The following is a 12,695-nucleotide window of genomic DNA, read 5'->3' as shown; positions in this document are numbered from 1 at the left end:
TAGTAGTAGTAGGAAATGTAAGTAGCTAAGGAAATGTTATACAAGCACCCTTTGTTTGCTTAGACAGAGCCCTGTTATGTAATAAATGAAAATGAAAAACTGTGACACAATCATCTTTGATATAAGGATGCAATACAGTTAACAAACAAACATGCCAGCACCTCTGACCACAGAGTTGGCACAGTACCATGTAGATCTTGGTGCTCCGGTGTTTTTTTTTTTTGTGTAGGCCTATGTTTCTTTTACACTTTAAGTTTTTTTGTAGAGCTGAAAATGGTCTTTGTGGTTAACAACATCTTCAGTCAAGTTTCATCTTTCCTCCACTAAATGACTCATGCCACCCACGCTTCAGTCTTGCTTGTGAGCAAAACACATGTGGCACAGTTTTGCTTTGATTGGTCTTACCAGATGTTTGGCCTGCGCCTCAGAACCACAATAATAAATTGCTCTGCTATATGTCAACAAGTGGTATCAACAGAAATGTGTAAATGCTAAATGAACTTTTTAAAATCTAAATCACATTTTCTTCATCACCTTTCACTTAGTGAATGCCGAGAGAGCAGCAGATGGTTTACTTTGTCACCTTTTGACGTTTTGATGCAGGAAGTGGTCCGTGCATCAATACTCAGAACTTCACAGATGTGTTGCAACACAGAAGATACTAGACAGGGTGAAAGTTCTTCCTTTAGCATCTGTGCTTTTGTGTTACTGTACTCCATGTCTGCTGACCTTTGTTTGATATAGTTAAAAGTTTTTTCATTTTATTTTTTTTCATGTAGCCTATATTTATTTGCCTCTCCATATTTTGAGAATGTAAAGCCATCCTTGACTTTGGGAATTGCATTGCATTTAGCAAAAGAGTCTGGCTACATTTTTGTTTTTGTTCTAGAAATTCTTTCCTTTAGTCATTATGGTTAAGACTCAATTAAAGTACTCAGAAAAACATACCTTCACTTCCAGGGCAAACTTAAATCATCTGATGAAGACTGTGTGGTATAATAGAAAGATCCATTAGAGCTACTAAATGACCCAGAGTGAAATTCCACTTTGTGTTTAAAGATACGATACAATATGATACAAATTACTTTAACTCATCCCCCAAAGGAAATTAATTTGTCAGCTCATCTATCATTCGCAGAAGAAGTAGGAGCCTGATGGCTGTAGGCTACAAAGGATTTTCTTCCTACAGTATCTCTCTGTCCTGTGTTGAAGAGAGAGGAGCCGAGCCGTCCACCTCCACAATTTATTTTGTTTCATCAAGGTGTTGGGAAGTGGATGATCCCAGTTGTTTAGGATGGACTCTACCATCTTCAGTCTCCACCACATTCCCTCAGTGAATATATCAGGGAAACAGGACTGAAGTCTCCTGATTATTACAAGTGCATCAGGATGTTTAGTCTGTTTCCTAGCAACAACTTCATGGAGAACTTCACATGGAACTTCAGCAGTTGCCATGGATGGGATGTAGCTACACAAGTGTTGTTGTGATTTGAAAACATCTCAACTTTCTGAGAGTCTTCACCAACATCTCCAGCTCATCACTCTTGTTGGGCAGAGAGTTGATATTTCCCATGATGACTGACGGCAGAGAGGACCTGCAGTAGGCTACATCTCCACTTCCAGCCCTTTAACCTTTGCACCAACCACACGGCAACAATGAAAGCACTGCTTCATCTCAGCTGGAACAGCGTGGCATCCTCCAGACCTTGTCCATTTTCAATGAAAGAAGCTCCTCTCTCCTGAACAAACTCCTCTCCACACTGAAGTGTGGAAGAAAAATAAAGCAAAGGTTGAGTAAAAAACTCTAAGCTGCCAGACTTTGCTGCCAGTTGAAGATTAAACTGATATAGGCTAGTATTAGTAGTAACTAGTAGCCTACTAGTGGTAGTAATAATAGTAGTAGGCTAGTGGTGGTAGTGGTAGTAGTAGTAGTGGCAGTTTTTGTTCTTTTATTTGGATCTCTTCTTTCAAGAGCCCATAGCATAAAACATTACAGAATACAATCATTTTAATTTTATTAGATAAGGGATGAGAGGTTGATGAGGAGAGGAAGAAGAGGAGAGAAAAACAGCAGGATGAAAGAGGCACAGAAGTTGCAAAACAAAGAAAAAGGAAAATGTGCGAAAGAGAAAAACAAAACACACCATTTTTAAAAACGTAAACACGTGATTGACGCAAAGCCACTAATCGTCTCCTGCTGTGAATTCACTGGTTTTAATAATTCATGATAAACCTCAGATTCTTCTTGCCATAGCATTGAAACACAATACAATAGCTATTGAACAGACACAAACCAAAACGTATAACACATGAATGGCATTATACACACAAAAACAACTCATACAGATAGCCTAATATTACATAAAAGCTATACCCTCAATCACAGTCATACAGTTAAAATAAAGGAGTTCAAATACTCCTTAAAAATACCCTAAAATGTTTTTTTCTGGTAAATTCCTATGTAGTAGTAGTAGTAGTGGTAGCTGTAGCCTGTTGGTGGTGATGGTGGTAGTATAAGTAGGAAGAAGGACTAATAGTAGTAGTAGTAGTAATCCTAATACTAGTAGTGCTGCTGGTAGTAGTACAGTATTACAGATAATACTAGTACTACCAGCCATAGATATATATTATTATTAATATATATCTATGCTACCAGCAGCACTGTGGATCTGCACTTCCACGGTTTAAAAATGTTTTACGCGGAAGTGACGTCACGGCTGTTACCTGCACTTCCTGGATACGGTTGCTACAACAACTCGTTGCTCCCCTTCCTCCAGTTTGCGTTTAGCAGCCTGTCCGCCACAAACAATTGTTCACCACTCCAGTGTCTAGTGGTTTTCTGGTGCAGTTTCGGACAGATGGCTTTTGTTTCGCAGAGCCACCGAGAGCCAAACGCGACCTACACCTTCTCCAGTCGGCCCAGACCCGTGGAGAACCGCTCCAAGTACCGAGACCCTCCGTCTGAACAGTACGTGACACTAATGTTGTTTATGCTACATGCTAAATGCTAAATGTGGACAGCTAAGTTAAACTGCTAGATGTTGAATGCAACTCGTCCCATCCAGTGTAATCTGGCCTACTTGCTGTCAGCCTGTGTTTACATCCGTAACTTGCACCTTATGGTACTTTATGTTTCAACAAATGGACATTTTGCACTTTATACTCTCCCATGTTATTCATCAAACTGATATTATTAGCTACCAACGAAAAACTATAGTAGTTAAACAGGCACCTCAGCCAGTTAAATTATTGATAATAAATAGGAAAAAGTTATGCAATATGTATATAAGATTACATAGTGAGGTAAATACTTTTGTTCTTGAACATAGTTTGAATGGAGGACATTTCACTTTAAACTTAAGTGAAAGTACATTTTTAAACTGTAGTAAAATTACCTTTACAGGAAATATTCTAAATACTTCCCCCGCCTCCAGACAAGAGGAAAATACCTAAGACATATCTCAAATACTGTGCCATATTTAACTTTAACATACTAGGCCAACATGATTACAAATTTCACCTTTAAGACTCACAAGTGTCAGCATCAACTGGACTTTTCTTTCTTTTTTTCTTTTTACAATTCAGAACACGCAGTCATTATGGAAACATTTCCTATGACCGCCGTGTTGTCAGAGGAAACACTTACGCGAAACACATCATACCGACTGTAAGTACGAAATAACCCATCTTGCGGTGTTTTTACTGCTGACCTTCCACTTAGTCCTGAAAATGTGTTTCATTGTGCACCCTTGACAGACAGCTCAGCCAGACCCTGCTGAAATACAAAGACAACAGGAGATCAGGAGGAGAGCTGCTGCTCGAAGACGCGCCAGAGAGCAGCTCAAACCCAAGACTCCTGAGGCCATGCAGGGAAGAAAACACATTGATGTGCAAACAGGTGAAGCATCTCTCCTGACAACTAGAGAACTATTACCACCATACATTTGGAAAACCAGAAGCATTAATGCTCTTGACTTTGTTTCCAGATCTTTATCTTGAAGAACTGGGTGATATTATAGTGGCTACAGACATTGAATGCCAGACTGACGCTTTCCTGGACAGACCCGCAACCCCACTCTTCATACCTGCCAAATCTGGCAAAGATGCAGAAACACAGATAGAGGAGGGAGAGGTGGGTAATTTGAATGGCAGGTCGTTGTACCAATTTTTTTTTTTACTTTGACCCAATTATATGTTGCAGTATACAGTATGTCATCTACTGTCTCTGTCAATTGTGAGTCCCCAAAGCGTGTGCAAGAAAAAACTGTCATGTCAGATATCAATGACAAATACGATATACAAATAGTGGAGGTTTAATCAAATCAACGGCAACATTTTGACAACTAGTATCCTCTGCAGTTGTTCAACTTTGACAGGGAGGTGCAGCCGGTGTTGGAGGTCCTGGTGGGGAAGATAATGGAGCAGTCTCTGCTGGAGGTGATGGAGGAGGAGGAGCTGGCCTGTCTGAGGGCCCAGCAGAGGGCCTTCGAAGAGCTCCGAAACAACGAGCTGGCAGAAGTGCAACGCCTCCAGGAGCAGGAGAGACGCCACAGAGAGGAGAAAGTAAGCTAATGAAAGAAAATAGGAGTAAGTCTACACCAGTGAGGATAAAATCAGGAAGTAGCCGCGATGCCATACATGCATCAGTCCTGAACATGCAGCTGAGACCGGGCTAAAGGATCTGAACCCAATGGGTAATGATTTAAACATCTAAAAACCAGGCTAATGAAACTGGAATCTGGATCATATCTGGAGATTTGTTATATGAAACCTTACATTCCCTAACTCTAACTCTTCTACTGCTAGACATGTGACCCTGCAGAGCCACACTGTTGTCTAGCATGGTTAGAAGTGTAATGGTTGTTTCACACCAGAGGTTTTGGTATTCATGTGCTTTCACTGTGCTTATCTCTCTGAGCACTTCTCTCTGTGTGGGAAAAAGGTCACTGACTCAACTGTTATCAGAGTTAGACTTAAAGCAGTACTAAAGAACTTTCAATATTGGTTGCGTTTGGCGGCGCCAGTGGCCCAAAGCGGTAGTGTTTTGCCTGAAGGAAGACTCCATTTCCCATGAGCACCAGCGCATAGCGGTGTAAAAATTCTGATCTCCCAGTGCATGGAAATTAACAGAAGACGTCCAAACTAAGTTTCTGTTACCAGCGGATCATTTCACAGTAAACACACATACACAATCTGACAGAAAGGTGCCGCATTGCCTGCTCCCTCCTCGTCATGACTCGTGAAAGTGAAAGTGAAACTTAAGTGAGAGCCAGTGTCCTACCATGCTCCTCAAAGCTGCTTAGTGCCAGTGAAGGTGATACAGAGACTCCCTCAGGCCATGACAGAGGTGTCATTCGACCTGTTGTAAGTCGATGTATCATCACAAAAGTTATGAAAATATAATATGAAGGTTGAAAAGTTCCTTAGTGTTGGTTTAAATAGTACAAAAGTATTAGACTCTGATAACAGTTGACATGTTTGTTTGTTTATGTTGTTAGGAAGACACTGTTGTTAATCATATCTAATCAATGTGCAAATTTGTTATTTACATAAAAACAGAAAAAGTGTGCCCACCACTTTGATAGCTTTTTTCCCCCCTTTGTCTGTTCCTTCTCAGTTCTTCTTCTAATTATTCAATGGCAATCCTCAGTAGTCAGTCATAAAATACCATTGTTGTACCAAACACGAAACATTAGGACAGTAAATATAACAACTTTAACAAACGGCATATTACAAAAAAAAAAGAGATACCAATGATCTTGTTTTGTCTTGTCTCAGGAGCGGAGAATTGCCCAGCAGAAGGAGGTGCTGAAGAAAGAAAAAGAGACCGCAGAGAAGATTGCCGCCCGCGCGTACACCCAGCAGTACCTGTCTGATCTTCTACCTGCGGTCTTCAGCTCTCTGAGAAGCCACGGCTACTTCTATGACTCTGTGGAGAGAGGTCGGCCTCCTGCACCATTCACACACAGCTACCCCTTTCCAACACATGAGGGCATCAGTGCACTCCATGGACATTTCTGCTACTGGTCGCCTGACACACAACCTCGTTCATACTCGTGTACTGTGTGAGAGTTTTGTTATGAGTGTTTAACCTATTTGTGGTTTGCTTTCCAGATATCGAGACTCATTTCTTCCCATGGCTGATGGATGAGGTTAACAACACTTTGGAGAAGAGATACTTGGCCAGAGAGATGCTGGACAGTAAGGGAAGACCGTATAATATTTTCAAATTGAGGAACTCCTGTGTTCAATTTCTACAAGTCCAGTTGCTTTTTTACTACCAACTCCACAAGAATAAGATGACCTGGATGACTGAGAACCTTCACGGACATATTTCAATTTCTACAGTTACCTAATTTGTGCAGCTGTATTTCTTAGTATTACTTTGTATTTTCTCATTGAGCAGTGCACAAACTCAGCGTTGCTTGGCTACAAAATATCAGACCACACACAAAAAAAAAAAACATAATTGTCTGATGGAAAAATCTAAGATAAGGGTCTCCACAAAATACAAAACAAAACATCTGAATCTTCAATTTAAGAGCATCTGTTTTAAGATTGAGCCAATACGTTTTTAGCCTTTAAAGAGTTCCATCTAAAAACCAAACATGAGTTTTATAGATTTCACTTGTTAGTTTTTTCAAGGCAGACGTTGCTGTCCTTGTCCACTCAAAGGTATTTCACAAGTCCTCCTCCAGGGGTCATCGGGTCATAGACACTGTTGGAGTACCATCTAGTGGCTCTTTGCAAACATTACAGAGGTCACCACTGTCAAGACATACATTATTGTTCACAGAGCAGAATGAAACTAAAACATTTCCATCCCGTCCGTCTGTTTCAGCGATCATCCATGATGTCACCCAGAAGAGACTGACGAGTTTCAAGGAGCTGGAGACACAACCAGCCAAATCTGACACTTAGCACAGAACCATTCAGCACTAAAAAGTTCACCGAGGTACATCGATGATATGAATGTATAAGTAAAAATAAATGTTTGCAAACAAAGCTACCACAGTTTGTTTCTTTGTTGACATAAAACCAGTGTGTTAAGCTCAGGGTGCAACATCGAAATGACCACGATACATCAAGGAACATCTTATACAGTACCAGTGTAATGAGGATTATTCTGCGATCTTATGTTATTTGCTCCAAAATCTATAGATTTGTGGTCAATTGGTAAAATACTGGCAAATTAATATGTTTTATTATTACACATTTTTCGCATTTGCAGTCCTCGTTTATTATCAGTCATAGTTTTCTGTTAATGAAGAGTTTATTCAAATTTTCAATGAAAGTTGATGTTGACAGTTTCTTCAGTGTTTAAACAGTAGAAGCAGTTTTGTGTTTTCTATTTTTTCCAGATACAAAGCCTCTGAACCCTGGCTCTAAAATGTTATTGTTTTATTATCCCTGTTTTTTCGCACTTCATGAATGAGGCAGTATGAGATTTTTTTAAATGAAACTTTCAGTCATATTGTGGCCTATATCGACTTTGATGGTGATTTTCTTTTGCTTTAGCTCTTAGATATTCAGTGACTATAGTCAAAACCAGAACAGTCCAGTTATAATGTGAAATGTGGACGTGTTTCATGTCTAGACTCATTCTTAGTTATCTGAGTCTCTGTCCTTCACCTCATTTTTGTGATAATCAGTCATAACAGTCTGTTTTCTGTTTGGTATGCAGCATATTTGTTCATTTTGCTGCTTATCAGAAGGAAGTTCCTGCCTCCTGTTTACTTTTTAAAACACAAGCCAAAGAAAATCTGACCGAAAAAGTTTTTTTATCTTAAAAACTGTAGGAGTCATAAAGCAGGTGAGCAACAGTTTTTTTTTTTTTTTTTTAGGAACTCTTAATATTTAAAGAAGCATTCAAAGTGCTCTCCTGTGACTTTTGTCTATTTGCATCTGGTATTGCTCTGCAAACAGTTCATTCAGGTGCCCTAACAGGCAAATTCAAGAATATTTTTGCATTGCCGGGACTGACTTCTTCCGTTTTATTCATCTGACTATACACAAAACAAAACAAAACAAAACAAAAAAATAGTGTTATACAGGGTTGATTGTTATACCACATTTTCTTATTGATTATAGGGGTTTCTATGTGTAGGCTACTTAAATGAATGCACTAGACCATTTAATTGTTTGACTTTTTAACTTGTGTTTTTATTTCTATTGATCCAAAAACTATTGTAGTTAAGGACGGGCCTGCCCTGACGTTAATAGCAGTGGTGAATAACGATGATGGTGAACGTCATAGCAGGTGAAATAGTACAAAGTGTTTGGCACGACTGTCACATCACTCTTCGGTTTCGTATTATGGTGAGAAGTAGGTCTAACCTCCGATATATACGACTCTATTTTAATCCAGGCTCCTCATTGGCCAGCTCACCTATGACGCCTCCCACCTCGCTCAGCCGTGCTTCCTTGGTTCATGAAGTGCGGGACAGATGACGCCCATTTCATTTCCCCAGTGAAATACAGAGCAGCAAAAAAAAAAAAAAAAGTTTCTGCTGTGATGCCACTGTAGAGAAAAGGTGACACCTCAGACTTTACACAACAGATAAATGATTGTTTTGACAGTGATTGCTCAATTGTATTCACAGCTTAATTACTCAATAACAATTTAGTCTCAATCTTTTTTATTTTATTATAGCCTATGAGTCTGACTTTTGGGTAAAACTATAAAAATGGAAATAAAAAAAGGTTAACACAGAATACACAAAAGTACATCTGTATTTACTGATAAAACCCAAATTTATTGAATTTAGGTAACAGAATAATTGTACTATACCTCTGACCTTCATATTGTGGCCTATTTGTGATATGAGTGTTACATCATGGTATGGTTTGTCATTCATTGTCTTTTAGACTCAGAAACTGATAGGCTAATGATAACTATAAATGATTCAAACAACAAAATTCTTACAACATAATCTCATAACAAGTAAACCCTAACCCTAATAGATATCAGTATCTTAAGATATACAGGCCTTTGTAGGCCTATCAAACACATTGATTTGTGTGCCAATGTTTAGCCACAACCTCTGTAAGCTCGAAACAAAAGCCATAGTAAGTTTTCACACTGGTTGCCAATTTAGGTTTCAATTTTCATGTCTGAATGAGTTTTATGGGCTCCTAAATCTACCTACCAATACCTTTTGTGTACCTATGTGTGTGGCACATGACCATACACATCACAAACTGGTGTCTTACTTTTGTGTCTGTTATTGACATGAAGCTTTTGTAACCATTGGATTTTTCAACAATGGAGGCCATGGTGATGCTTATTACCTGCACTTGATGTGTTGTTTTAGGGGTCACTAGTAAACATAGTACTGGCCATAATGTTTTAGGTCATTCCCATTGGTCCATGCCAGAAACATATGTGATTTTTTTTTTAAATAGGTACTTTTAAGAGTGTGTGTTTCTATGCAAAACTGAGCTAGACCATCTTCAGTTAAAATGTCCCCTGCACAATTACTGAAACAGCCAGGTGGTGTGGTGCAGGTCCCCGGACCCCGGCTTGTGAACCCTCCAGCCTACCGGTGACAGCAGGAACAGGCTGGATGTATGAGCGCCATATTGCGCCTGGCTGAACAGGGAGGAGGGGGAAAATCTGCGGCTACGAGCGCGGCGGTAGGCTACAACCATCACCCACTGTCTGCCCCCAACAACCTCCACAACACCTCCGGTAAGAGACTTCAACACAAAGTGGACCACATAGTCTGAAGCCTCAAAGTCCAGTTTGCTCGGAGCTGTGCCTTGTAAAAGATATAGCTACACATGCATGTAGTATAGGCTACTTTTTTCACACTTTTTTCCGCGCACTTTCTGCTGCTCTGCACAAAGGAGACAAATCTCACAACAGGTGTCAGTGGGATTACAGGGAGGATGTGGCGGAGGAAGCTGATCGCGCACAAAGAGGAAACATTGTAACAGCTTCAGATAAGACAGAAAAGGTTTGGTATTTAAACAGTATATTACAATATGAGTTATTGTGAAATCTTTGTCATCTGTCCTTTATTTTTTATTTTTTATTTAGTCGCCCATGGGCTGGACTCGCTTCCCAGTCGCTGTGTGGGTGTGTACTCACTTCACCCATGACATAGACGCAGCCTTATCCAGGGAAGAGCTATAGGATATATATAGCCTATATATACACTGAGAGTCACCACTTTGTGTCAAAACAGCCTCTAAATGTGACAGTGTGAGTGGACGATCGTCTTGGTTGGTTAATGGTCACCTGTTAACATTGTTTCTGTGTTTTCTAAAAGCGACTTATTTATTGAGCGATACAAGATCAAAGCGGCTTCCGTAAAGATGAATTTGGGGTGTGGGTTTGTTAGCAAATGAAGACGTCAAAAGAAAAGGCTTAAAACAGAGCAGGGTGGGGACTATAACTTTATCATGACCAGTGGGTGAGGCATGTTGAGTACCATATTTAACCTGCCTCGGTGCCTGGATGATTCAGCCGTGTCAAGGTAGAATGGAAATAGAGCGTTTCCGGTGGCGATTTTCAGAATAAAACTCTTTAGGCTCAGAAAAGTAATTGAGAAATAATTCAGGCATTACGTCATATAATATGAATAATACTCAACATCTGAGGCCAGCTTCTTAAATGTAAGGATTTACAGTTGTTCTTTGTTTTGTAGCATTGTAATTTCAATATGCTGGAAGCAATCTGCGAACCACACTTTGGGTTCTTGAAAATCACTGCAGCACTTTTTGTTTTTAGCGACACCTGTGTGAAAAGCCGAATACATCCAGCGAGTAGCACTCCTGCCAACTGAAATGTGGCTTTGATGACCTAGAGGTCACAGGAGCATGACCACACTAGTTTGACTATAGACGAGTTTCCACTGCAGGAGTTCCTGCACGTCCCATTCTGAGTTTGACTCAGCTCAGGGTAAATTTAAAGCCCCACCCGGGAGTTTTTCAGGGCCGATCCGAGTACCTACCCCCGGGTAAGGACTCCTTTCGGCCTCCTAAAGGTTCCTGTAAATGGCCCTGTGGGGGAAGTTCAGTGGAGACACGCCCCAACGACCCCGGCCCTGTAAAATTACCCCAAATTTCCTGCAGTGGAAATGCGCCTTATGATAATTTGGGATATTCTAGCCTTCTGAATCCAACACATCTCAGTGTTGTTGAAGTGTCAATGCCACGACAAACAGTTCTAGAAACAAAAGTTATTAATGTAAGTGCTCATTAAGTGTAATTAGCAAAAATACATAGATAAACAAATATAATTAATTGACACAACAACAAAAATAATGAAACACGATCAATGGTGACAATTTGTTGAACTTGCCTAAAGTCTTTATACCATTGTATAGCCTAACAATTATCATTGGGCCTCTTTTCCAGGAAGTCTTTAACAGTAGTAATAGTCCTAAATTCCTTCAAACACAGAGTGAGAGAGTTAGTGACAAGGAAAAAACATTGAACCCTGAATTAAATCAGGATCGACCAGACTCGTGCTTTTACTGTGAAGGTCAGTCAGGTGAGCTTCCGGCGCTTCCCTCCGCCAGCTTGTCGGTCGTGGCGGTGATTCATCCTGATGACTGTCGCCTGCAGGAGTGCCGAGCTGCTCTCAGCCGGGTTTAAGTAACGCAGAAGTGGCTGAAACTCGTTTCTCTTCTTTCTCTGTTTCTAGAAAAGACACGGCGAGAAGCGCAGACACACGGAGCACAAGTCTCTCTGGAAACTTCCCCCTTTTTTTATTTAATTGAACAGCTCCTCGCACTAGAGCCGGGAAAAGGACACCAAAATGCCTAAAGCGGTAAGAAGCCATTTGTTTATTGATATTTTCAACACACTGGTTTTTTGTTGTCAAGCTTGACATGACAGGGGGCGTTTGTGGAGGATTGGTTCATGAAGCCAATGTGTTTAAAAACAAATTTAACATCTTTTACCACTCTAGTCCAGAGTAAAGAGTACTTTTTGATTATAGTAAACTGTTGAATATGTGGTACAGTGAAAGGTAAGGTTAATATACTCACATTAGAATATTTTATTGACTGTAAAAATGAATAACTCTGATCTGAGATTTTATATTTTAATAAGTTCACTTTTTGTTGTTCAGTTGGATAAAGTAAACCTCAAATCACATCTTAGCTGGAGCAGATTGCCAGTGTAAAGAGGATGCTATCAGTTCCTTAACTTTCAAGCCTACAGATCACTGTGAGACCATATGATGTGGTAATTCAAATGATTTTTTTCAGAGGGGGGGGCGTTCTGTTAAACTTTTAATTAATGGATTGTAAGAGGCTTTGAAATAAACAGGCACTCCTTCACTGACTGAATCAGAAACAAAGTCCATTTTTTTCTTTGCAATTATGGCGTTGAAAATGACAGAAACAGTGAAGTGTTTGTTAAAGGGGAATGCCGGTCAAATCACACATTCATCTTTTACCCCCAGGGGCTGTCCCATAGATGGATGAATAGATAGATAAATGGATGTGTATCTATGTGAACATCCTCTTTGGTAAAGTTAGGAGCAAGAAACATAAAGATGGATATCAGATAAGCATCATTTCTCATGTGTTCACTGTCACAAGATGCATATCTTTAAGATCACTCTCAGTATCTGGCCCTCAAGCAACATTACATCATAAACAAGAGGGGTGGTGGTGGTGGGAAATCTCTTGTTTACATTAGCATCAGTTTGTGATGAATACACAGTCCCCTCCTTAGTC

At 40.0% G+C, this 12,695-nt stretch overlaps 2 protein-coding genes across 2 annotated transcripts in view; both read left to right on the top strand.

The window, feature by feature from the left end:
* Nucleotides 1–2,817: 2,817 nt before the first annotated feature.
* rsph3 (radial spoke head 3) lies at nt 2,818–6,921 on the top strand (the record flags this gene model as incomplete). Its single annotated transcript, XM_084000243.1, has 8 exons — nt 2,818–2,968; nt 3,586–3,667; nt 3,757–3,898; nt 3,987–4,132; nt 4,360–4,563; nt 5,779–5,941; nt 6,115–6,201; nt 6,842–6,921. The coding sequence occupies exons 1-8, from the start codon at nt 2,859–2,861 to the stop codon at nt 6,919–6,921; spliced, it is 1,014 nt and encodes a 337-aa protein (XP_083856369.1). The 5' UTR covers nt 2,818–2,858.
* Nucleotides 6,922–9,567: 2,646 nt separating this feature from the next.
* The window catches only part of ezrb (ezrin b), a 32,330-nt gene continuing 29,202 nt past the window's right edge, over nt 9,568–12,695 (top strand). Inside the window, exons 1-2 of the mRNA XM_084001107.1 lie at nt 9,568–9,691; nt 11,654–11,779. Coding sequence (XP_083857233.1) covers nt 11,768–11,779 — 12 coding nt within the window. The 5' untranslated portion in view covers nt 9,568–9,691; nt 11,654–11,767. The remainder of the gene's footprint in view (nt 9,692–11,653; nt 11,780–12,695) is intronic.

This window comes from Trachurus trachurus (genome assembly GCF_905171665.1).
Source record: "Trachurus trachurus genome assembly, chromosome: 24".
Lineage (NCBI taxonomy): Eukaryota > Metazoa > Chordata > Actinopteri > Carangiformes > Carangidae > Trachurus > Trachurus trachurus.
Note: the sequence above shows the minus strand (reverse complement) of the source record. Positions and strands in the feature narration are given on the sequence as shown.